The 27,364-nt window shown below is 46.1% G+C and overlaps 1 protein-coding gene across 3 annotated transcripts; it reads right to left on the minus strand.

Moving 5' to 3' along the window:
* Window positions 1-171: 171 nt before the first annotated feature.
* On the minus strand, window positions 172-26,384 carry tm7sf3 (transmembrane 7 superfamily member 3). 3 transcript variants are annotated; one of them, XM_055650516.1, is made up of 12 exons: window positions 26,041-26,384; window positions 17,368-17,519; window positions 14,967-15,114; window positions 13,955-14,075; window positions 9,802-9,970; window positions 8,821-8,989; window positions 7,994-8,080; window positions 6,483-6,563; window positions 4,656-4,808; window positions 4,111-4,208; window positions 2,538-2,700; window positions 172-1,592 (listed from the first exon to the last, which is right to left on the minus strand). In XM_055650516.1, exons 1-12 carry the CDS (start codon window positions 26,120-26,122, stop codon window positions 1,330-1,332), a joined length of 1,686 nt encoding a protein of 561 aa, XP_055506491.1. In that variant the 5' UTR covers window positions 26,123-26,384; the 3' UTR covers window positions 172-1,329. The 3 variants fall into 3 exon arrangements, with proteins under 3 accessions (XP_055506491.1, XP_055506490.1, XP_055506492.1); XM_055650515.1 differs by having other exon boundaries at window positions 8,821-8,998; window positions 26,041-26,382; XM_055650517.1 differs by lacking the exon at window positions 26,041-26,384 and adding an exon at window positions 18,673-18,800 and having other exon boundaries at window positions 8,821-8,998.
* Between the last annotated feature and the right edge of the window lie 980 nt (window positions 26,385-27,364).

Consider the following 27,364-nt stretch of genomic DNA (forward strand, 5'->3'; position numbering starts at 1 on the left):
TATGTTCAACCGGACAGAATTAACACCCAATACTATAAACATCCTCAAGTTCTGGATTCCCCTTCTCTGTAAAAGACTATGTATTCACCCTATAAATTCCCCACTTGTTCTATACACCTTCAGGTGAAAGTCACAAATCACATTTGGAACATTCTGCGGGGACCCAGAGACACTATAATCAAATTTTATTAATATACAGTATAAAATCTATACAAAATAGAAATTCCTTCAAGTGTTAACAATATTCCAAACAAGATTGTAACATTCACATACATCGATGCTAGAATTACTCGGATAACTCCACAACTAAACCAAATCTAGGTAAAGGAAAGGCTACATTCCTCCCCACCCTTCCAAATCAATTGTAGAACAGGGGCTTTAAATTGGGATGGAGGGCAAAGTCAACATAACCGCACCTTTAGAATCCCTCTCCTTCCAAGCCAGTCGTGGGCTGTGCTAAACTTGTACAGAACACATTGTAGAAACAAAAGACTGCAGATGCTGTTTTATACCAACGATAGACAAACTACTGGAGTAACTCAGTGGGTCAGGCAGCATCTCTGGATGCCCGGAGTCTGAACCTGCTGAGCTACTCCAGCACTTTGTGTGTATTGTTTGTACAGAACAGGGTTGGGTTTGGAGAAAGGACTGCTCCAAGGTGAAGGTATTGTGGGCAAGAAAAAGGTACTGCATAGTTTCAATATTTTAAACAGTTATCTTTTATGGAACATTCAGACTAAATCTCTAATGCAAACATTTAAATTGATGCCAAAGCTAAAGATCAAAAATATCTCATGGATAACCGTTGTAGTATATAACTGTATTAGTACTTAGGTCAGAAATGTTGTTCTAGAGCTAATTGAGGTATTATGTGTCCATTGCACAAGTGTGTGTGCCTTTAATGTTATCTTTGTACATCACTTGTCCTGACAACTTTGACAAACATTAGACCTTGGGAAAGAGAAACACGTTTTCACTTTTCCAAGGGTAGTATTAGTACCAATATTAACAATGTGCAAAGTGGCCATGTAATTCAGTCTCCGGTGATGTTGTACCACCAATACTTTGGTTCACTAACATTTTTTTTTTTTAAAGAACCTGCTGAACTTCAAGCTTCACAGGACAAGTGTCAGTTTCATCCTCGCTTGCCAATTAATCAGTCTCTCGGGATAGTCCAAAGAAATTTAGCAAATGGTAAACGTACAATAGCTTCTTCTTGGATTGGAGACAGCAAGTGTGCGTGAATGTCCGCCTGCCATCTGGTTATACAAGGTAAAGAAGAATTGGCAGGTCTTGTTCCAAGAGCAGCTGATTTTTTGTAACGGTAGTCTACAGGAGCAGCGGCGTTTGTTCGCCCACAGGCTGTTGTCTGATGAAGAGTTGGTTAAAGGTAGCCAGTGCATTCCTCACCCGCTCCTTGATGGGTGGAACATGGTGACTGGGGTCCAAGACGTTGGTTTTGCGGCGCTCCCGATCCCGTTTCCAGGTTTGGTATGGATGAGGTGGGAAGACTAGTTCATCCTTCTCACGGGCAAACTGGAATATTACTCCACTTACCAGCAAGACCATCCACACCGATATCAAGATGAAGTCTGCATTGCATATAAAATAAAGGAGAAATAAAAAGACACAATAGCATCTGTGATTATATAATACATAGATAACTATGCTGCAATAGTACTCTCACCTGAAACAGCATGGAAACAGGCCCTTCAGACCAACACATCCCTACAGACAAAGATGTCCCATCAAAGCTGATCTTATGGGCACGTTGAGCCGAAGGGCCAGTTTCCGTGCTGTATGATACTACGACCCGAACATCCAGGTTCAGGAGTCGCTTCTTTCCAAAGACCATCAGGTTATTGAACATGATGAACACCATCTAAACTCCAAACCATGAACTGCCTTGGTTGCACCTGGGACTTTAGACTTTCCACCACTGATTTTCTGGAACCTTTGGGTCCAGAACCTGGCTTTTTTAAAATCTGTTTTGCTGACCAGAGGTCATGGCATCAGATACTGGTCCGCAAAGTCGGCCTCGAAAGTTGCCGACTGGAACGAAAGGAGTTCCAGAGCTCCGGCCGCATGGAGCAAATCCGACCTGCTGATCGGCCGCAGAAGTCCCGATGAGGCGGAGAACAGCTGCCTCACCCGGCCTGGGTGCCACACTTCTGGCATATTTCTGGGGGGGGGAGGAGGAGGGTTGGATTTGAAGTGCACTCTTGTAATTTTGTCCAGATTAAAGGAGATGCTGAACCACCAGTTGCCGAGAGAAAAGTGGTGGACCTACATCTTGGGTTTTTATTTATTGAACCTTGTTTGTTTATATATTATCTATTGAATTTGGTCACAAACCTGTCGTGCTGCAGCTCCAACTAATAATGTGACATGTGACAATAAACCTCTCCCGACTATGATGCAGTTGAGAAGATGGTAAAGGGAATTCTGTAGACCTCCTCTTCCTACCCATCTCTCAATCACATGTTAGTCCCTCAAAGTTCAAACCAGGAACCCAGTGGATCTCACTCCAAGCTTACCATTTTTCTGGAAAGGAACATTTGAGTAGGCGACTTTGAAGTCATCATTCAGGGCTCGTTTGAGGATGTTGAGTGTGATGTAGGCAAGGCTGGTGAACACAAAGGTGTGGATCGCAAGGATCACTGCGTAGGAGCCAATAATCCCACACGCCAATATATTCAACTAAAAACAGAACAGAGAATTGTGGTCATGAATGCATTCTCAGCCTAGTTTAGAGATACAGCAGGTAAACAGGCCCCTCAGCCAACCTAGTACACACCAACCATCGATCAACCGTTTACACTTGTTCCATGTTATTCCACTTTCCCATCCACACTCTATACACCGAGGGAAAACTTATAGAAATCAATTAACCTACAAAAAACCTGCACATCTTTGGGACATATGAGGAAACCAGAGCACCTGGAGGTAACCTATGCAGACTTAGGGAGAACATGTAAACTCCAAATAGACAGGGATTCTGTCAAGATTAGGATCAAACCCCGGTCTCCAGCGTTGTAGCAGCTCTACCACTGCAGCAGTGTGCCGCCTCTTTGCGTGCTATCCAGTCAAATCGTACCATTCATGTGTGCAGCAGATAGTGTAAAATACGCAAACGTTCCTGCAAACTCCAGACAGCAGCGGTAGCCGCGATCAAACCCGGTGCTCTGGAGGTGCGAGGCAGTGGCTCAAACAGCTGTGATGTCACTTTGCCATCTTTAGAAGACAAATCTTTACATTAGATATGCGAAAATATCACTTATTTGTTATTGTGTTAGTGGTGACCTCATTACCCATATGAATGATCAGGTTATTGAACCAGCCTGCACAACCCACATTCAGCACTGAACCATCACAGGCTTTGATTTAGCACCATCATGGTCTAGTTTACCAAGAATAGCTGATATTTTATTATACATATTTTGTTGAGATACACGAAAGTGCAGATGCTGGAATCTTGCAAAAATACAAATGCTGGACGAGTTAACAGGTCAGGCAGCATCTTTGGAGAGACTGGACAGTCGACGTTTTGGATTGGGACCTTTCCTCAGACTTTTGTGTTGAAAGAAGGCACCTGAAAAGGCACCTCTCCATTCTCTCCACAGTACAATTGAGTTTCTCCAGCACTTTGTGTATTGCTTATGAAAAAAATATCCAAGATGGAGCCCAACCCAGGTGACTCTCTGCAGCTGGTCCCAGAAGTGATATGCAATCATTCATCACTATCGCTCCACTCTTAAACCTCTACTCCAACGGCAGCATTTCATTCTAAACGTTACTCCCTTTATCCTGTATCTGTACAGTGTCATTGGCTTGTTCGTAATCATGTATAGTCTTTCTGCTGACTGGATAAGACAGAACAAATAAGATTTTTCACTGTACACGTGACAATAACAAACCCAACTAAAACTAAACTAGAGTCCAGCATCTGCTGGTCCTTGTGTCTACTTCAGTCATTAGCTCTGTTGGACAATGAGTACAACTCAAGTGTCCTGATTCTAACATTTCTCTCCCCCCCCCCCCCCCCCCCCCCCCCGACAAAATCAACTTATTTTTGAACGATGGCCTAGAAAGCCCCAACACAACACTCACAACTCGCGGGCAGCTGAAGAAAAGGAGGGGAACGAGCAAAGCCAGACCCATAAACGTCACCCAGAAGACAGAATCATCCTGGAACACCTTGAAGTTTCCTGAGAAAGGCAGAAAAAGCAAAGGCTCATCAGCATTAAACTTTGAATTCACAATCTAATCTTATAATGTTAGACTTTAAGTTTAGCGATACAGCGTGGAAACAAGCCCTTCGGCCCACTGAGTCCACGCTGACCATCGATCACCCGTACACTAGTTCTCTCCTACACATTAGGGACAATTTGCAGAAGCCAATTAACCTACAAACCTGCATGTCTTTGGAGTGTGGGAGGAAACCGGAGAAAACCCCACGCAGTCACTGGGAGAAGGCACAAACTCTGTTGACAGAACCCCTAGTCAGTACTGAACCCAGATCTCTGGCGCTGCGAGCCAGCAACTCTACCGTTGGTCAATGTGCCGCCCATGTTGTTACGGTAATAACATTAGAGGAGGGCTCAAGGGATTTCACCACGCAAAGATTCAAATCTGTATACTCCGCAATAACTCACCCACGGGTGTGAAGATGACCATGGAGGAGAGCAGGAATCCAAGCACCAACCCGATCAGCAGCATGGACAAGGGCACCGATCCAAAGCGCCACCAGATAACGACCATCAATCCTCCCCCAACGTAACCCAAGGCACTCGTCAGACTTAGAACCACTGGGTGAAACAAGAAGACCATGTTCAGGAAGACCATGCCAAAAGTGTGGTTCCATTGACACAAAAGAGGTTAAAACATCCCTGGACCACCACAGCATTATTAAAAATGAGACAGTGCTGGAGTAACTTAGCATCTCTGGAGAAAATGGATGGGTGACATTTCTGCCAGGCTTTATCCTGCCCCTCCTGCTCCTTCCAGCTTTTTTTCCCCGTACAATCAATCTGAAGGATTCCGACCCAAACCATCATATTCTCTAGAGATGCTGCCTGACTCACTGAGTTACTCCAGCACTTTGTGTTCTTCAGGTTTATTATTGTCACATGCGCCAAGGTACAGTGAAAAGCTTTGTTTTGCATGCTATCCAAATAGATCAGATAATACTGTACATAAATGCATTCGTCAAACTCACGTACAAAAGGGCAGAGCCAAGGGGAAAGATCGAGTACAGAATATAATTTGTGGCATTGTCGTGCATTATGTTTTACTTTAACTCTAGGTATTAGTCCAGTACTGTACTTTAATATTTTTGCACTACTTCAGATCACACTATAATCTTGAACCATATTGCTGTTTTGTACACTTATCTATTGCTGTTCTATCATTACAGTACGTATACAGTTTACTCTGGGCTTCAGGTGATCAAGGAATTTCACTGCATCCCAGTCTATGTGGCTGATCTGAAATCACAATACAGACCCGAGGAAGATGAAGTGGACTCAGAAAAACAATTACAAGGACAGACCTAGGCGCATCAGTCTTTGAAGGAGGCAGGTCAGGGTTAAAACAATTAAGCTAGTTGATGAGTTATGCTTTCTATTCGATGTTTACGAAAACTCAAACCTTTAGGTGCACCGAGACCACTGCTTAGAGCAAGGCCTCCATTTCTGGGCTCCCCCCCCCCTCCAAACCCTTGCATTAGCATGGTTGGGCACAAAACTATTCAGCATGGAAACAAGCCCTTCAGCCCACCAAAGGTCTGGATAGAGTGCATGTGGTGAGGATGTTTCCACTAGTGGGAGAGTCTAGGACCAGGGGCCACAACCTCAGAATAAAAGTACATACCTTTAGAAAGGAAATTAGGAGGAGTTTCTTATAGGGAGTGGTGAATCTGTGTAATTCATTGCCACAGAGAGCTATGGAGGCTGTCAATGGATATTTTAAATGCAGAGATTGGCAGGTTCTTGATTAGTACGGGTGTCAGGGGTTATGGCAGGAGAATTGGGCTGACAGGGAAAGATGCATCAGCCTAATTCTGCTCCAATAACCTATGAACATAAACTTTGTCCATGCTGACCCATTTGGTCCATATCCCTCTAAACACTTCCTACCCATATACATGACCAAATGTCTTTCAAATGTCCTAATTGTGTCTACTTCTATAGTATCCTCCGACAACTCATTCCCGATACGGACTACTCTAAGTAAAAAACGTTGCCCCCGAGGTCCATCCTAAATCTCTCCCCCCTCACCTTAAGCCTGTACATTTGAGAGTCTGGTCTGGAGGTGATTTCTGAGAGTAATGAATCTTTAGGGCCCAGTTTCCACTCTGTATCTCTAAAGACCAACACTGAACTCCTCAGTTTAAGGCCCAATAATGGAGACTGTGCAGCGAGTGGTTTTCATTTCACATTCACTAGATTCAAGCGGTCTGCACTGGCCGTTCACTGACTTACCGCTGTAGCCCAGGGAAGATGTCCGCATGATCAGAACGAAGGAGAGAAACGCCAGGATTATAAATCCGAAGAAGAAGAGACCTGCAACACAACACAAACAGACCCTTCAGCCAACAGAGTCCAAGCCAACCAGCGACCCCCTACACTGACACCATACTACACACACTTAGGACAATTTACAATTTTACCATGCCAATTAGCCTACGAACTCATACGTTTTTTGGAATGTGGGAGGAAACCAGTGCACCTACAGAAACCCCACGCCAGTCACGGGGTGTACGTGCTAACTCCGGAGAGACAGCACCCGTAGTCAGGATCGAACCCAGGCCTCTGGCGATGGAAGGCAGCAACTCTACCGCTGCACCACCAACAGTGCCACGTGCAAGACAATAACAGTGGATAACTTAGTCCTGCCTCTGTTCTCTTGCTCCACCAATCATGCTCTGTCCTGACCCTCCTCTCCTCCAGTTTTCATCTTCCGCCAACTTCACAATCAGTTTGAAGATGGGTCCCCACTCAAAAGGCCCCCCTTCTCCAAAGATGCGGTCTGACCCGCTAAGTAGCTCCAGCACCTTATGTACACCAACATCTCCAGTTCCTTGTTTCAGCAACAGCAGAGAAATTTGGTACTTAAAATACCATGTTTCGCTTGTATCCTCCACACCTTTCCCTAGCCTCTACAGAGAAGATGTTGCCAGGACTCGAGGGAGAGGTTGGACAGGCTTGGACTTTATTCTTTGTGTCACAGGAGGATGAGGGGTGATCTTATAGAGGAGTACAACATCACAATGGGCATAGATAGGGTGAATGCACAGAGTCTTTGGGGTAGAGTAGAAGAATCAAGAACCAGGGGAAATAGGTTTAAGGTGAGGGGGGAAAGATTTAATAGGAACCTGAGGGGCAACCTTTTCCACACAGCAGGTGGTGGATGTACAGAACAAGCTGTCAGAAGAGGTAGTTGAGGCAGGTACAATAAGACCATTTAAACACACTGGGACAGGAAGGGCTTAGAGGGTTATGGGTCAAACATGGGCAAATGTGACTAGCTTAGATGGGACATCTTGGTCAGCTTGGTCAGCTTGGACGAAGGGCCTGTTTCCACACTGCTGATTCATCTTTGAGCAAGGCATCCTGGCTGGTCAGGTCGGGAGGGAGGGGGGGGAGAAAGTTTCCACCGCCACGGGTACCATGTAATCCCGTGCTACCTGCTCCATGGTTGGTTAGTCGGCGACTAAACAGTCTCCCCATCTCCCCTGGTTTTTGATTCGCCTACTCTATGCAAAAGACTCTATTCACCCTATCTATACATGCCCCAAGCTCAACATAACCTGCCCTTTGATGCCTACCCAATAATGAAGCTAATGAAACAACGACCAGTCCTTTCTTTAGATGAGGGGCCACAGCAGTTTGCTTTATAACAATGCTCATCGTCAACAAAGCAGAATAGTGGAGGCAAGATTACCTGGAGCAGCACACGAGGGAAGCCTGCTCTGGACCCGACACAAACTCACCTATTTTCAGGTATTGGTGCCCAAAGAAGCAAATGAACAATCCATAGAGTCCGACAAGTACAAAAAATATCCTTGTTGAACTGCTTCCTGGAAAGAAAAGACATTCGTGGGTGAGTATCCAAATGCAAGAGTTCCAATTAATAAGCGGCAGCTTTGGAGTGTGTTGACAGAGGCCAAGCCCATCTCCAAGGTGCCTGGGTCTGTCCACAGTCTCAGAGTAATTCTCTTCACCTCCTTTCCCCAACTCCCAGCCCACTGCAGACTGCTGGCCATCAGCAGCCTAACCATCTATGGTGGCAGGACACAGCTTGAAGTGAGATGGGCAAAATGGTCAATCCTTTTGTCTCTCGCCATCCGTCTTTTCATCTCTGACTTTTGTCCAACCATCTGGCCAACAACTCCCCCCCTCCCCTCCCCAGAGGTGAAGTTTCCCAAAATGTCACCTGCTCCTTCTCTCCAGAGATGCTGCCTGACCCGTTGAGTTATTCCAGCTTTTTTGTGTCTATCAAAGTTTAAAGGAGATGCACGTGGTGAGTTTTATTTTTAAACACACACAGGACAGCAGGTGCATCAAAGCCAGATCCCAGATTTTGCACATTCTCTCTGCGACCACGTGGGTTTTCTCCGGGTGCTCCAGTTTCCACCCACGCTCCAAAGGTTAATTGGCTTTGATAAAGCAACGTAAATTGTTCCTAGTGTGTAGGGTAGTGCTAGTGTACAGGGTAATCGCTGACTGGCATGGACTCGGTGGGCCAAAGGGCCTGTTTCCGCGCTGTATCTCATAAATTGTAAAATTAAATCAATCCTATGTTAGGTGTGATACGTACTCAGAGTGTAGCAGTTGTCCACTTTGGCGGTGAAGCTACACCCATACATGTGAACGAGGGTGTAGGCCGCGGATGTGTTCATCTCTGGATCCTTAACAATAACATTGTAAATCACTCCTTGCCCACGGATGGAGGTCACCCTGATGCTGGTCTCGTCTTGGCCACCCAGCTGGAACAGCTGGAACGGAAGGGAAGTGGTTTAGTGACAGGGCAGGTGGATAGGCACAGAACTCGAATCACAGTGTCATCCAGTGTGGAAACTGGCCCAGCGACCCAACGTTCCCACACTGACCAACATGGCCCATGTACACTGGTCCCACTTGCCCACGTTTGGCCCATATCCCTCAAAACTTATCCTATCCATGTAGCTGTCTAAATGTTTCTTAAACATTGCGATAGTACCTGCCTCAACTAGGTCCTCCTGCATCTCGTTCCATACACCCACCAACCTTTATGTAAAAAAAGTTATCCGTCAGATTCTTATTAAATCTTTCCTCCGTCATCTTAATCCTATGTCCTCTGGTTCTCGATTTCCCCAACTCTGGGCAAGAGACTCTGTACGTTTACCCAATCTATTCTTCTCACTATTTTGTACACTTCTAGTGATCACCGCTCATCCTCCTGCACTCTAAGGAATGGAGCCCTAGCTTGCTCAACCTCTCCGTCTGGTCATCGAGTCCTGGCGACATCATGCAGTTGATAATAAACAAAACTAAACCATAACTTTAACTTCAACATATTATTGCAAGCATTATAGTCTTCTACAGAGCTTGTTAATTTTTCAAATAGAAATCCAAAGTCTGGCAGTTCCATTATTTGCTCTACTAAAAAGTGTTTAGAATTTTCTTGGAGTTCAAACTGTGGGCCATCTACACAATCATTAAAACATTGTTGGCCCGCCTTGCTATGCATGACACCAAACAGATGGTGGGTGAATTCCATTTGGACATCAGGGCAAGGAATGACAAACACACACCAGACCTTGACTCCGTTGGCTTCCACCTGATGAACCTCAGCCATCTTCTGAAGAGAAGCAAAGAGGACCGTCTCTGACAGATCACCCTCAGGAAGAAAATACTGGTAGACGTTGTACTGGAGCCGCCAGTGGGGTGCTTGTCTAGTGGCCTCGCATGTAGGTGGAGCCGCTCCCCTGCAACAACAAATGCTCACTTCATCAGTTCTGCTCCACTCCATTTGGTGAGGCTGCACTTGGAGCGTTGTGTTCAGTTTTGGTCATCCTACTACGAGAGGATGTAGGCCTAAAATGGTCAATTAGGACCAGCTATTAGAGTTGCCAACTGTCCCGTATTAGCCGCGACATCCCGTACATTGGGCTTAATTGGTTTGTCCCATACGCGACCACCCTTGTCCCGTGTTTGACTGCTACTACTCGGGTCGAGGGGACTGTCGGGTCGGAGCGCCTCTTCCGGCCGCGCCTCACCCATCCTGACATAGTGTAGACCATGGAGTGCAGCAGCAGCGCCTCACCCGTGATCCCATTGGTCGGCAGCCCGGCCAGCTGTCCGACCTTTGCTTAACGCCAACACCACCAACCCTCCTTCTCATGGCCGATCATCGGTTCACAAGTTGGATGGGGGGGGGGGCGGACTTTGTACACAATGTCGCCTAGGCCAAAACTCCTCAGCTGGCCCACTGGCTGGGCTTTGTGTGCAGACCAGCACCTGGGCCAACTCATCATTCACTCAGCCACAGCCGAGTCAGTCAACGAATGGCCATTGGGAATTTGTCCCTTATTTTGACCTTTGGTCCCTTATTTGGGAGTGAGTTTGGCAACCCTTCCAGCTACAGTTGTGCAACACGTTGGTGAGGCCACACTCGATGCAATGTGTTCAGTTATCCTTGTCCAAGCTAACCAAGTTGGGATCCTGGCAGTCCGATTTGCCTGCCTTTCCCTCTAAACCCTTCATTTTTACATATCTACCCAAATCTCTTAAACATCGCAGCTGTACGTGGATACCGTTTGCTCTGGCAGCTCATTCCAGATTCGCACTACTGCCTAGTGAAAATGGTGCCCCCGAGGTCCCTCTTAAATCTCTCCCCTCACGCTAGTGCCCTCTAGTTTTAGAATCCTCTAACCTGGGAACAAGACTATGACCGTTCACTTTATCCATGTCCCTCATGATCTTGTACACCTCAGTAAGGTCACCCCTCAGCCTCCTACACTCCAAAGAAAAAAGTCCCAGCCTACCCAACCTCTCCCTATAACTCAAGCCCACATAACAACCTCTGGTGAATCTCTTCCGCACCTTTTCCAACTTAATGACATCCTTCCTCTCGATGGATGACCTGAACTGAGCACACTGCTCCAAGTGTGGTCCCACTGATGACTTGCCCAGCTGCATCATGATGCCCCAGTTGAGAGTAGATGACAAACCGCGGGTAGCCTTGGCTGACTGCAGGTTTGACTGCGTCTTCAGAGGACAGCCCTGTTGTTTGAACAGTGGGGCAGGACAGATGGGCAGCACTGGTCATCATTCAGACAGAGGTTGCAATCCAGGAGACCAAAAAAAAAAAATACTGCGACCATCAGTGTGTAAAGGAACGAGTTAATAATTTCAAGTCAACCTCGAGTACAATAGGTAGAGCAAAGGGGAATATATTATTGTAAACATTGTAGTCTTCAAAACCAAAGTACTTAGTGATTTATTTTTAGCTTAGAGATGCAGTGCAGAAACAGAACCTTCTGCCAATCCCCGTACTTTAACACTATCCTACACCCAAGGGGACAATTTACAATCTGTACCAAAGCCAATTAAACTGCAAGTCTTCAGAATGTTGGAGGAAACAGGAGCACCCGGAGAAAACTCACACGGTCACAGGGCGAACATATCTCTGTACAGACAGCACCCATAGTCAGGATGGAACCCAGGTATCTGGTGCGGCAAGGCAGCAACTCTATTGTTGCACCACTGTGTCGCCCCATGCACGAGGGTGAATTTCAAGGCATCTCTGGTGTTTGTGTCCGTGCTGAATCTTCCAACCATCTTCAGCACCGCTGGCAGTGTGGCACTCCCTCTGGGATTCGCCTGGAGCAGCTTTATGCAATGGGTGATTAGTCCACAGCTTCAGACTCAGTGAATGATCTCGTCAATAACCTCGTGCAAGAATGAGCAGATTGGGGCAAGAATTGCAGAGATAAGGGGCAGGGCAGGTATATGGATAGGAAGGGTTTAGAGGGATACAAGCCAAATGGGACAGCATAGATGGGGCATCTTGGTCAGCACGGATGAGTTTGGCTGAGGGGCCTGTTTCCATGCTGTTTGACTGACAGGCTTCCCGACGGGCCGCGGTTGTGGACTGGGAACGCAACCGGAGGCCTTTATCGAGGCGCCACGGTCTTAATGCCTCCCGGATCTCCGCATAGAAGCTCGGGTCGGTCAGAGTCTGGGTCAGCGGAGCAGCCGACAGAGCCCATGGCTGGGGCCCGGGTCGGCACCACAGAGGCGCAAAGTGGGACGTCAACAGCGGTGAGGCCTCGGCAGCAGTGAAGCCTTGCGGGTCGATGAGAGTGTGGAGGATCGCCATGAGAGGGGAGGGGAAGAACAAAGGAGGACCCGGCATGGGGGAACCGCTGTGTGTGGGGGGGAGGGGTGGGGGGTAACAAAAGGAGGAGCCTTTGTTGCTTTGAAACTTTGTCAGCATCATAGGTGGCTGCTATTTGCATACATTGTGTATGCAAGCAAAGAATTTCACTGTGTGCCTAGTCACGTGACAATAAAGTAATCCTATTCCCGACTCTAGACAGGACCAGCCCACATCTGTCATTGTGCCGTCTGAAGGAAATATGACATTCTTAAGAGATGAATCATTAAAGGACATCTTCCCACCCACGCTTCACAATTAAACTCACAACATCTGCTGTCATTTATTTTATTGCCACAGCTTCATTGTCCAAGGTTTAGTGGAGGGGAGTTTCCCCGTCCCCACTCCACTTTCCTTTCACTTCCAGAGCTCAAGGCTGTCAATGTCAATGTCAGCTATTCTAACAAAACACCAAGTACTGGAGCAACTCAGCAGCTCAGGAAGCATCTGTGGAGGGAATGGACAGGCGATGTTTCAGTTCAGGGCCGTTCTTCAAACTACCCATTCTCTCCACAGATACTGCCTGAGCCACTGTTCCTCCAGCACTTTGTTTTGCTCCAGTTTCCAGCATCTGCAGTTCCTCATGTCTCCCCTTTTGTAGCTCCTGCACACTTTCAGTCAGACTCACTGTCTATTCCTCACCTCCATTACTGGCAGCTTTGTGTCATTAACACATAGAATGCTACACAAATGCAAGCTCCCTTTTGCAAAGCAGCATCGATGATATTCATGGCATTGATGATAGGGGCAAATTCACTACCTGAAGAAGGGGAGTCCAGGACAAGGTCACAGCTTAAGGATACTTAAAACCAATCCTGAATCTCTGTCTCTGCCGCAGAGGGTAGTTGACAGTTCATTGGCTGTGGCCCTTGTGGCTAAGGGGATCAGAGGGTTCAGGTCACTGAGTTGGATGGCATGATCTGGCGGTGCTGGCCGAAGGACCGAATGGCCACTCCTGCACCTAATTTCTATGTTTCTATATTTCTATGAAAAGTGACAAAGGTTTTACTTCTATCCTTTGTTTCTGACCATCTGTCTTTTCATCTCTGGCCTTTTTCCAACCATTTGCCTATCAAAGCCACCCCCCCCCCCCTCACCTGTATCCACCTATTACCTAATGTAATAAAGGAACTGCAGATGCTGGTTTATACCAACGATAGGCACAAAGTGCTGGAGTAACTCAGTGGGTCAGGCACCATTCGCTGGAGAAAAGAGATAGGTGATGTTTCAGGTCCAGACCTTTCTTCAGTCTGAGGAAGGGTCCTCCCTGAACAATCACCCATCCATTTTCTCCAGAGATGTTGCCTTTACTCCCTGTTACTCCAGAATTTTGTGTCCATCCACTGATTACCTGAAGGCTTTGTGCTGCCCCTCTTCTCTTCCAGCTTCCTTTCTCCCCCCCCACAATCAGTCTGAACGGTCCAGACTCAAAACATCACCTGTCTATGTTCTCCAGAAATGCTGCCTGACCCGCCAAGTTACTCCAGGCACTTCGTATCATTTTTTTTAAAAACCTGGAAAGTGACCATACCTTGTGTAGCCAACATTTGCCGGAGCAAAACTGATCGTGGCTTCATACATGTTGTACTCCAAGTGTACGTTTGGATCAATTGTCAAGTTGGACCCCAGGCTGCATCCACCGGGTACAGGATCTGCCAAAGGAGTGAGAGGTGTTATTGAATCTTGCCTTCCACACAGCAATAAACAAACGCCATACACCACAGGAGCAAAGATGCTCTAGGCAAACAATTTGATTTGTTGTCAAACACTGCACAGCAGGATGTTACTTTTTATGCTGGAACATTTTCTTCGAAGCACAGCGGCGCAGCGGTAGGCCTGCTGCCTTACAGCACCAGAGACCCAGTTTCAATCCTGACTACGGGTGCTGTCTGTACGAAGTTTGCCCCTGAGACCGAGTGGGTTTTCTCTGGGTTCTCCGGTTTCCCCCCCACACTCCAAAGATGAGCAGGTCTGTATGTTAATTGACATCAGTAAAAAAAAAAAAAAAAATTGTAAATTGTCCATAGTGTGTAGGATAGTGCTAGTGTAGGGGATGATTGCTAGTCGATGCAAACTTGGTGGGCCAAAGGGCTTGTTTCCGCGTTGTATCTCTAAAGTCTGAAATAAAGTCATAGTGGGCCGAGAAGTGACCTTATTCAGGTGTACAAACTCATGGGTGGCATAGATAAAGTGAACACTCAGCCATGATAGAATGGCAGAGTAGATTCGACGGACCATTACTGAATGGCCTAATTCTGCTCCTACGTTGATTCAGTCTCTGCTTTAAGTGCTTTGTTTCCAGTCTAAATGCATGGCGAAAGTTGATCAAGACTCCACTTCAAGCAGTCCACAAGACTATAGCCCCACGTTTAAAAAACAGGTGCAAACTCATGATCCTAACTATTAACCAGAAGCCAATTTCTTTTCTAGTACCAGAGCAATATTCTAGTGTGCAATGAGATACACAATGTTGGCTGCCCTGGCAAAAATATTTAACGTTAAAAACAAAGTCACAAACTTGATACAAGGTAAAGCGTGCCAACCTCGTGCTGTGTAGGGCAGAATGACGGACATTGCAGTGACATTTTGGGCCTGGGTCTGGAGGTGCCACGTGAACGTACTTTCTCTTGGTTTTAGGCTGAGCAGCAAGCTTGGGTCAGGACTCAATGTTGAAGATACATTTTCAGGAATCTGGAATAAGAGGAAAGGATTAGACAGTGAAATGGGTTATTCAGATGAAGGATCTGGAGCCAAAACATTGTGTTAATTACCCCACCCCACCCCCAAAAGCTACCTGACCTGCCGAGTTCCTCCTTTTTGCCCGAGTGAAATGGGACATTGGCGTGTGAAAATTAAGTCAACCGCACATTAATGTCTGTGAGAGTTGGCTGCTCTAACCAGGCTGCTTCACATTTCTCACATCAGTCAGAACTGTGGAACACGGGTAACTGGCCCAAAATGCTGGAGTAACTCAGCAGGTCAGGCAGCATCTCTGGAGAAAAGGACAAGGTGATGTTTCAGGTCAAAATCCTCCTTTCGACCCGAGACATCACCTATTCCTTTTCTCCAGAGATGCCTGACCCACTGAGCTACTCCAGCATCTTGTATCTATCTTTGGTGTAAACCAGCATCTACAGTTCCTTCCTACACAGAAACAGGCTCTTCGGCCCAACTTGCCCATGCCGACCGTGATTCACATCTGTATGAATGCTATTTGTCAACGATGGGTTTGTATTCAAGTACCAGTCCAAATACAACGCATCGACTTTGACCACCACTTCTGGCAGCTCGTTCCATATAACTACCACTCTGATAAAACCTTGTATACTGCCCAGGTTGCATTCAAAACAAAGCATTTCACTGTACCTAGGTACATGTGACAATAAGTATCATTCATAAATCACTCATTTATTCATTAGTGTCCTCTAAACTGGGAAAAAGATTGACTATTCCACACTTCTCATTGTTTTGTGTCTTTCTTTGCACTAGGTTTAAGGTGAGAGGGGCAAAGTTTAAAGGAGATGTTTGGGGCATTTTTTTCCCCCTCTGACACACAGGTGGGTGCCTGGAACACACGGGCGGGGGGGGGTGGTGGTGGTGGCAGATACAATAGTGGAGTTTAACGGACTTTTGGATAGGTACATGGATATGCAGGGAATGGATCAGGTGCAGGTAGATAAGAGTTGGTTTTGGTTTCATGCTCTGCACATACATTGTGGACCAAAGGACCTGTTTTTGTGCTGTGCTGTTTCTATGGACTTATGGTTTGCACTATTATGGTTATTAATTTATTGTATTGTTGGTTATTATAGATCAGAACAGTGTGCTGTTGTGTTAATGGGCCTGTTGAGCTACCGGACATAAGAATTTCATTGATCCATGGATGGTATATAGGACATTTAAACACCCTTGACACATAAGATCATATACCACTATAAGATCAAATTTAAGTCATAGGGGCAGAATAAGGCCATTCAGCCCATCAAGTCTACTCCACCATTCAAACACAACTGATCGATCTTTCCCTCTCAACCCCATTCCCCTGCCTACTCCTCGTAACCTTTGACACGCTTACTAATCAAAAACTATCAATCTCCGCTTTAAAAATACCCAATGACTTGGCCTGCACCACCGTGGATGTGCTGTACAGTTTCATGTTCCAGTAAAACCCCACGTCAGACTGTCATATGGTCCCGTTTCCTCCCACTCAGCCAAAGCCACACAGTTACAAAGCTACCGCCTTGCAGGTTGTGGCTTCAATTGATTAGCATCAAAAGGCAGCAGTTGGTGCTGGAAAGAGTGCAGAGAAAGTTCACAAGGATGTTGCCAGAACATGTCTGCCTGATCTATAGGGAGAGGTTGGGCAGGCGAGGACATTTTATTCCTTGGAGCACAGGAGGGTGTGAGGCGAATGCACAGAGTCTTTTACCTAGGGTAGGGGAAATCAAGAACCAGAGGACATAGGTTTAAGGTGAGAGGGGAAAGATTTAATAAGAAACTGAGGGGCGACGTTTTCACACAGAGGATGGTGGGTGCATGGAATGTGCTGCCAGAGGAAGCTGGAGAAGCAGATCTAATTATGACTTAGAACATAGAAGAGTAAAGCACAGGAACGCACCCTTCGGCTCACAATTTGTGTGCCAAATATGCTGCTAACTTCTAAAAGACATTTGGTTATATATATATGGAGAGGAAGATATTTAAAGGGCTATGGGGCAAATGCAGGCAAATGGGACAAGGCCAATACGTCAACTTGGTCGGCATGGACAAAGTGGGCCAAAGCTGTACAGCTCTAAGTAGCAATGGGCAAATGGTAAGGAGTTAGCATGTGGCCAAGGATCGGGATGAGTTAGGGAAAAGCAAGTAATGATACAAGTTGGATACAGAACCGTTAATCCAAGCTGAGGAAGATGAATTCTCAGTGTTCCCACAATCCAAACATACCTTGAGGGAGAGAGTCATGTCCGCATACTGGGCGTGGACTTGAATGGTGATGAATGTTACGTTCTCAGGAATGTTCAACATAATGGCTTCCAACGACATGTTCCTAATTAAAGTTATCTCCTGAAACCTTCCGAGTTCAAATTCCGTTTGACCTGCGCAAGAGATTTACAAAGTGGGATGTGGTTACAAGGAACTGCAGTTGCTGGCTTGCAAAAAAAGACATAAAGTGCTGGAGTAACTTAGCAGGTCAGGCAGCATCTCTGGAGAACATGGATAGTGACATTTCGGGTGGCGACCCTTCTTCAGAATTAAAGCAGCTGGTTTAGAGTCAGACTCAGACAGCACTCAAACAGGCCCTTCTGTCCAACGGCTCCATGCCAATCAAGATGCCCCTTCTAAGCTAATCCCTTTTGCCTATAATTGACTCATATCCCATAAAATGTTTCCATTCCATCTAATATATAAATGCATTTTTACCTGTCTCAACTACATCCTCGGACAGCTCATTCCCTACCACCCTCTGTATGAAAAAGTTGTCTCTCTGGTTTCAATTAAATCTTTCCTCTCTCACCGTAAACCTATTCCCTTTAATTCTTGATTCCCCTACTCTGGGCAAAAGACCATGCATTCACCCTATCTATTCTCCTCATGATTTTATACACAACTTGTGACAGAATTTTACATATTTGGATTTCGCTACATCTTAAAACATTTAAAAAAATTCAATTTGGAGAACAATGTCTCAGTTTTACAGGCTGAAACTTCTAACACTGTGTAGCTGAGATATCACAAGCCAATGCTGGATCATGTGCCTTTGGATGACTACACAAGAGGATGCTTTATCTCCAGGTCACACTGCTTAGGGGCGAGTTTACAATTTTAAAAATTAGTTTTACATTTCCACATAGTCATAATTGGCAATCGATTTCACACTAAAAGCAAAGCGATAGTTTAATAAAACCAGGACATGTTCAACATTTGAATATTAGTTATGACCCATGGTTTCACTTCAAGCTCTGAATCCAATCTTGTTCTAACAAGGGGAAAATTAATAGGTGTAGTTTCAGGTTGAGTTAAGGGCCTGTCCCACTTGGCCGTCATTTGTGCGCCATTTACACGACCTGCTAGCGTGTGGGTAGCGTGTGGGTAGCGCAGGACGTGTGCATGGAGTGGTGTGGAGGAGTGTAGAGTGGCGTGGGGTGTGGACTTTGTCCTGCACTAAATCTTCGCGCGCTACCGGCCTGTCGCGTAACTGACAGCCAAAGTGGGACAGGCCCAAGACCCTGGCACAGTGCAACTTCTCACCTCCGACAGCAGCAGAAGCAGGCAAACGTTCACCGAGCTCGGCCTGGGGCTCATGGCCGTTGCGGATCCGGATCCGGATCCGCCCCCACTCCTACTCCCAGTGCGGGGCCAAGATGATTGGAGATAGACACAAAATGCTGGAGTAACTCAGCGAGACCGGAAGCATCTCTAGAGAGATGCAATGGGTGACGTTTCGGGTTGAGACCTTTCTTCAGACTGAAGAAGAGTCTCGACCCGAAACATCATCCATTCCTTCCCTCCAGAGATGCTGCTGGTTCCGCTGAGTTACTCCTGCATTTTGTGTCTATCTTCAAATGATGTCACGTGCTCCAGAGGGCTGTGCGGACGCATGATGACGCGTGCGACTGTCGCTCGTCAGTCATTACCAGCCTGTTGCATAAATGACGGCCAAGTGGAACAGGCCCTTTACTTCTTCGACCCAAAACCTCACCTATTCCTTTGCTCCAGAGATGCTGCCTGGCCCGCTGAGTGACTTCAGTATTTTGTGTCTATCCTCGGTGTACACCAGCATCTGCAGTTTCTTGGTAGACACAAAATGCTGGTGCAACACAGCGGGACAGGCAGCATCTCTGGAGAGAAGGAATGGGTGAAGTTTCGGGTTAAGACCCTTCTTCAAACCTTCTGCAGCTCCTTACTACACACTTGTTCTAAAAAGTCCAGTAATTTTATGCTGACACTGTGAGGTGTACAGTAATGAGCAACCATCTATTAAATGAAACATGACAACTAGAGCCTAATCTTATGGTTAGGAATTACACAAAGAATGTGCAAGCTGGCTCTGGATTTCCAAGTAAGTCCAGATGCAACCAGACTGAGCTCTGAAGAGGCAGCAGAAACCCACTCAGGCACACAGCACAGCAAGCAACTAACCCAAGCACAAGACAATGCTGCAAGATTAAGTAATATACACCCTCCATTCCCCCTCCGCACCCAATTAGGGCACATTAAACTTCCAGAGGACCCGAGCTACAGGGCGAGGTTGGGCAGGCTAGGACTTTATTCCTTGGAGTCCAGCAGGATGAGAGATCTTATAGAGGTGTAGAAGATCGTGAGAGGAATAGAGTATTTTTTTCCGGGTAGGGGAATCAAGAACCAGAGGGCATAGCTTTAAGTGAGAGGAAAGATTTTATAGGAACTTGAGGGGTAACTTCACCTCCCTACTCTCCCCCTCCCATAAAGAACGTGGTGGGTGTATGGATGGAGCTGCTAAATTGTCCTGACCCAAAACATCACCAATCCATGTTCTCCAGGGATGCTCCCTGACCTGCTGAGGTACTCTAGCACTGTCTATTTTAGCTGCTAGTGGACAGGTGCAACAATAACAAAACTGAAAATACATTTGAACGGGTACATGGATAGGAAATATTTACATGATATGGGCCAAATTGGGACAGGTGAGAATGGGGAGTCATGCTCAACATTGGCGGGGGCAAGTTGGGCCGAAGGGTTTGTTTCTATGCTGCATGGCTCCTCATTCACAAACTTAATCAATTTCAAGTTGGCAGCTCAATAGCCAAAGAACACTGCTTCATTGCTGCAAGATTAAGGAATGCACACTCTTACAAATGGTTTCAGACATTACACCCGTGGCATGAAGTCAGTCAACAACCCAAAAACAAGATGCCACAGCGTGAACAACATATTGAGCCTTTTCTCCCCCTCAGGCCCACTTCCCCATCACTGCAAGCCCTCGAGGGATGTCACAGTAAACATACACAGAACGCCCAACTGAAGCTTGCAAATACATTGGATGCCTTTAATAGAGGTCAGACAACCACATCCATGGATAAATGTCAATGGCGCCAGAGCAAGCTCACCCAATGAAGCTTACAAATGCCCCATTTCACACGTTCTGCTGTGGAACGTGTCGCCTGATGGGGTAGGAATGAGGGTTTCTATAGAGGCATTCAGCATGGACAATGCATAGACATCCATTTCTAGGGCTGGGGTTGGGTGGAAGGACTGTGCAGTAATTGGATCATGATGGCCTCTGTCACAGGACCCTACTGTGTCCATTTCACAACAAACGTGGCATCATTTTGTAATGTGCCGTGAATGCCCAAAGCAGCTTTCCCTCCGTACTCCGATTGAGGTGCTCCATTTTGGGAATCAAAACCAGGGCAGGACCCTCGCAGTGAATGGTAGGGCCCTGGTGAGTATTGTAGAGCAGAAGGATTAAGGAGCACAGATACATAGCACCCTCAAAGTGGAATCACAGGTAGATAGGGTGGCTCAGAAGGTTTATAGCATGCCTGCCTTCATCAGTCAGGGCAATGAACATAGAAACAAGGAACCACAGATCTACCTCATTGGAGACACATGGACTATCGTTAATCAGACTTTACATTGCACGAAATGCGACTCCCTTTATCATGTATCTGTACACTGTGGATGACTCGATTGTAATGGTGCATTGTCTTTCTGCATTGTATGCTAAACAGTTGTACTAGTTAGCATACAACAAATGCTTTTCACTGCACCCCAGTACACGTGACAATAAACTAAACTACACAGACACAAAAAGCTGGAGTAACTCAGCGGAACAGGCAGCATTTCTGCAGAGAAGGAATGGGTGACATTTCAGGTCGACCCAAAACGTCACCCATTCCTTCCATCCAGTGATGCTTAATTACTCCAGCTTTTTGTGTCTATATTCAGTTTAAACCAGCATCTGCAGTTCCTTCCTACACTACACTAGATGCTGGTTTACAAAAAAAGACCCAAAGTGCTAGAGGACATCACATAGAAACATAGAAAATAGGTGCAGGAGTAGGCCATTCGGCCCTTCGAGCCTGCACCGCCATTCAATATGATCATGGCTGATCATCCAACTCAGTATCCTATACCTGCTTTCTCTCCAAACCCCCTGATCCCTTTAGCCACAAGGGCCACATCTAACTCCCTCTTAAATATAGGCAATGAACTGACCTCAACTACCTTCAGTGTCAGAGAATTCCAGAGATTCACCACTCTCCGTGTGAAAAATGTTTTTCTCATCTCGGTCCTAAAGGATTTCCCCATTATCCTTAAACTGTAGCCCCTTGTCCTGGACATCCCCAACATCGGGAACAATCTTCCTGCATCTAGCCTATCCAACCCCTTAAGAATTTTGTAAGTTTCTATAAGATCCCCCCTCAAGCCTAGTATCCAGTCTTTCTTCGTATGAAAGTCCAGACATTCCAGCACATGGACAGATTCTGCCTGTAGGATCCCGACCCTAAATATCACCTATCCATGTTCTCCAGAGATTTTGCCTGACCCACCGAGTTACTCCAGCACTGTGTCATTTTGTCATCGAGTATAAAGTTATAGTCACATTACAGTTGTACATTGTCGAGGCCACACTTGGAATTACCCATTCAATTTTGGTCACCTTGTTTTCAGGAAGGATGTCATTAAACTGGAAAGGTTGCAGAGAAGATTTACAAGGATGTTGCCAGCAGTTGAAGGCTTGAGCTATAGGGAGAGGTTAGGCTGGATTGGATTTTATTCCTTGGAGCACAGGAAGATGATGCATGATCTTATAGTGGTGTACAAGATCACGCGGCGAATAGATAGGGTGAGCACACAGAGTCTTTTAGCCACGGTAGGGGAATCAAGAACCAGAGGACAAGGGTTTAAGGTGAGAAGGGAAAGATTTAATAGCAACCCAGTAGGTAACTCTTTTTTCCCCCACACAGTGGGTGGTTGTAGAGGCAAGTATTTAAATAGAACATTGATTGGAAAGGTTCAGGGAGAAAGTTTCTCGGAGTGCTATGGTTTCCTCCCACACTCCTAAGATGTGAAGGTTTGTAGGTTAATTGGCTTCTGTAAATTGTCCCTAGTGTGTAGAATAGAACTAATGTAGGGGTGATTGCGGATTGGCATGAACTCTATGGGCCGAAGGACTTGTTTCCACACTGTCTCACTAAATTAAAGATTTCTTCCCCCCCCCCCCTCCCCCTCCCCTCCCCCACTCCACCCTAGTTGGTAGCAACACAGGAGGGAAGGCACTCAATGCCCAACAAGTGGGGTGGTGGGGGGTAAGCAGAAACAACAAATTTACATCAGGGAATAATGCCTAGTGCAATGTAAAGCCAGTAAACTCCAATCAAAGATAGCCCAAGTGTCACCAATGAGGTAGACAGTAGATTAGGACTGCTTCTTCTGACCCAAAGCATCACCTATCCATGTTCTGCAGAGGTACTGCCCGACCCGCTGAACTGCTCCAGTACTTTTTTTTTTTTTTTTTTAATTTTAAATAAATGGTTTAGGTCATCCATTATCTTCTAGAATCATGAACTTGACCAGAGTTTAACATCCAGTCTCAGCTTTTGGTATACCCCTGTCCAGTTAACCGCCCACTAGATGACTGCAGTTGGATCAGTTTCCACAAAGCAAGACCCAGCGATGCATTGGCAAAGATCCAGCGGGGAGCCAGCAGCCACGGACTCGAAGAGCAGGTAGTGGGAGAGGGACCGGTGTGTTGCCTCCAGCGCCTTCAAGGTCAGCTACAGGAGACGCACCCGGGACACAGAGGCGGTTGGGCAAGGAGAGGGATGTCGGTTCACGGGCCGAGCCGGTCGTGGGCAACGGAGGAGGTGGTTGGCATGTCACCAACAACCGTTGCCAACTTCAACAGATGCGCCGTAGAAAGCATTTTATCGGGATGCATTACAGCTTGGTTTGGGAAAAGTTCCATCCAAGACCACAAGAAATTGCAGCAAAATGTGGAGGTAGCCCAGAACATCACACAAACCAACCTCCCTTCCACTGACTCCATTTATGCCTCACGGTGCCTCGGCAAGGCCACCAGTGTAAACAAGGATGAGTCGCACCCCGGCCACCTCCTCTTCTCCCATCTCCAATCAGGCCACAGGTATAGCAGTGTGAAAACACACACCTCCAGTTTCAGGGACAGTTTCTTCCCAGCTGTAATCAGGGAACTGAACCATCCTACACAACCACAAGTGCAGTCCTGAACTACTATCTATCTCATTGGGGACCCATGGATTATGTCTGTTCAGACTTTACTTTGCACTAAATATTAATCCCTTAACTTGCATTTGTAAACAGTGAATGGCTCAATTGTAATCATGTATCGTCTTTCCACTGGTACACATAAATGCTGGAGAAACTCAGCGGGTGCAGCAGCAAGGAACTAGGCGACGTTTCAGGTCGAAACCTTCTCCAGCATTTATGTGTACCTTCGATTTTTCAGCATCTGCAGTTCTTTCTTAAACACTTTGTCTTTCCACTGGCTGGTTAACACGCAATAAAAGCTTTTCACAGTACCTCAGAACACACGACAATAAATTGAACTGAACTGCAGCAGCCTGGGGCAATATATCCAGCACATGGCCCAGACTGTGGACTTTTTTTCTTTTGGTAAATAGCACCAACATATGGCGACTCGTGCAGGTGTGATCTATGCAAAAAGAATTTCACTGTACAGTGCACACGTGACAATTTAAAAAACCCATTGCTGCTCATTGTCCCTTTTAGATTTCCCTGCACAACTCTCGCTGCCTATTAAAGTCTCCTTGTGCTACTAGAAACTGCTCACAGTAGATAGAGCCTACCATCTACCACTGCCTCACATACACCAAGCAGGATTGGTTGCAAAGTTGTCAGACCACAAGTTGGTTTATTATCAGAACTTGCAACCAAGATACAGCGAAAAGCTTCAGTTCATGCGCTATTAAACCATACTATATATACGTGTTCAATCGAGCCAGACACAAGTGCAACAGATAGTGTAAAGAGAAAAATACCAGATTGCAGAATATAGTGTTACTGCATTATAGTGTTGTAGTTACAGCAAAACATCTGCCTCCACAACACACACCACTAGCATGGAAGAGTCTGCCAATGACTGGATGCTTTGACAATTACATTGAATAGCTGATGTAGAGAAACATAGAAAATAGGTGCAGGAATAGGCCATTCAGCCCTTCGAGTCAACACCACCATTCAATATGATCATGGCCGATCATTCCAAATCAGTACCCTGTTCATTTGCAGAGCGAAATGTACAAACCTCATTTTCAGTTGGGGCCCTTATTCAGACTGATGGAGAGGGGAGGACATGACGCCAAGTTAAACTCTCCTCTGCCTGCACATGATCCATATCCCTATCTAAAAGGTTCTTAAACACCATTGTCATATCTGCCACCACCACCACCCCTGGCAGTGTATTCCAGCCACTCACCGCCCTCTGTGTGAAGAAACTGCCCTCCACATCTTCTTTAATCTTTGCCCCTCTTACCTTCAAGCTATGAACTCTCGCATTTGATATTCCCACCCTGGGCAAAAGGTTTTGATCATCTACTTTATTTTATATACTACTTCTATTGGGTCTCCCCGAATCCTGCCAACGTTCAGCATTTTGTGTTTATGTTTTCACTATGTAGCCTCTGGCAGTAGCACACTAAAATCACAGCACACACACAATGTTAGACCAATCACCTATCCCAGTGCTAACTACAGTTTACAGCAAGATAGACACAAAATGCTGCAATAACTCAGGGGTCAGGCAGCATCTCTGGAGAAAAGGAATAGGTGACGTTGCAGGTCGAGACCTTTCATCAGATTCTGGTGATGATGGGTCTCAACCCGAAATGTCACCTATTCCTTTTCTCCAAAGACATTGCCTGACGCGCTGAGTTGAGTTACTCCTACACTTTGTGATGGAAGGAACTGCAGATGCTGGTTTAAACCGAAGATAGTCACGAAGAGCTGGAGTATGTGTCTCGATAAACACACTGTAGGTTTGATACTCAACAGCATTGTGGTGTTGGGGGGTGGGGTGTGTGTGTGTGTGTTGATCACATATTCTGTTATGCTGCTCCTTTTCTTGCAAAAAATTGCAACAAAAAAATCTAACAATGCATTCAGCCCTCCGCTAAAGAAATAAATTAAACAGATTAAAGCTGGGTTCGATTGTCCGCAGAAGTTTGTTACCTACAAAACATTTGCAAGTAGAGTAAGACATTATCTCGTGTCCAGACACTTACTGAGAAGTGACAAACTTCACTGCTTCGTTATTGGGCTCGTTAACAAATAAGTAGCAGAGAGTTCACTTTCAGCTGCGTGGATCGAGTTTTGTGTCAGCGGGACGGCGCTTTAAAGCCATTCGGGCTTAAAGGGTCTGTGGTAATGTTCTGTGGTCAGTCTGAAGAAGGGTCTCGACCCGAAACGTCACCCATTCCTTCTCTCCAGAGATGCGCCAGCATTTTGTGTCTCCCTTCAGCGGTAAATTTGTTTGGAGTCGCAGCGATATACACACACACACACATATTTGCCCGGCTATATCTATCTATAGATATATATCGAGAGACAGAGACAGACGGAGAGAGATAGACTCACCTGGCAGAGTTTGTGGCAGGGCGAGCTGGAATAAGAAAAGACCGACCCAGCCCACACTCCCCGGCCCCAAGACGGAGTACATGTCCCGGCTCTCACTGCCACTTAAGACGGCTTCTCCCCCGGCCGGCTGTAGGAGGAAACCTCACCCTCAAACTATTTGTGTTCGGGAGCCGACTATCCAGCAACTTTTAACTCTAACTCGCTGTCCAGCCCAACCCCTAACCAATCCCAATTGGGTTAGCCCGGGTTTACCCCCCAGACGCCTGCACCCAACTAAATTTAAAAAAAAAGCAAGACTCGGCCGGCGCTGTTTAGTGGGAGCTTCTTTATACAACGCTTCACTGGCACTATCCGGTATATATGCTCCCTGCCCTCCGGCCGTTCGTTTGATTCGCTGACGAATTGCCACCAATGTTACTGCTGCTCAGAAAATTGCAATGCTTTTTGTTTTTAAATCTTTCCCACCAATTATGAAGCCTTATGTATAAGCTTTAGTCCCCAAACAGTATTAAACCAAAAGATAACGTGCAAATATCGGAAACGCAGTATAAATCCGGAATATAAAATTCAGAGGCATAGATAAGGTAGACGGTTAGAACCATTTCACCAGGGTGGAAATGTCTAACGCTAGAGCCAATAGATATAAGATGAGAGGGGCAAACTTTAATGAAGATGTGTATGGCACGTTTTTTTCCCCACAGAGAGTGGTGGGTGCCCGGAATATATTGCTTGGGGTGGTGGTGGAGGCAGATACTATAGTGGCGTCTAAGAGGCTTTTGGATAGGCACATGGAAGTGCAGGGAATAGAGGGATGTGGATCATGTATATGCAAATGAGATCTGTTTAACTTGGCATTGTGTATGGTGCAAAGATTATTGGTCGAAGGGCCCATTACTGTACTATGTTCTAAAATGTTTGCAGCAATCGGTCAGTATATGGTCTGAAGAAGCGTCTTGACAAAAGGTCACCTATCCATGTTCTGCAGAGATGCTGCCTGCCCTGCTGTTACTCCAGTATTTTGTATCTATCTTCAGTAAACACCAACAATGTTCCAGCTCACACAAGGCTCTGGGCCAGAGAATTCAGGAGATTCAGCACCCTCTGTGTGAATAATCTGCACAAATCATGTTATCTCTAGGTTGCTGTGTGATCTGTACGGGTGGAACTTTGGTAAACTGCAACTGGTTGTTCAGTGACTTTACATAGGGACAGGGGAAAGGTCAGTCAATGGGTCTGAACAGTATATGAGTTTGATGCAACCGCAAGAAATGCTACACTTGTCGCTTTACCTCCCCCCTTGACTCCATTCAAGGACCCAAGCCGA

This window comes from Leucoraja erinacea, chromosome 19, assembly GCF_028641065.1.
Source record: "Leucoraja erinacea ecotype New England chromosome 19, Leri_hhj_1, whole genome shotgun sequence".
NCBI classification, from domain to species: Eukaryota; Metazoa; Chordata; class Chondrichthyes; order Rajiformes; family Rajidae; genus Leucoraja; species Leucoraja erinaceus.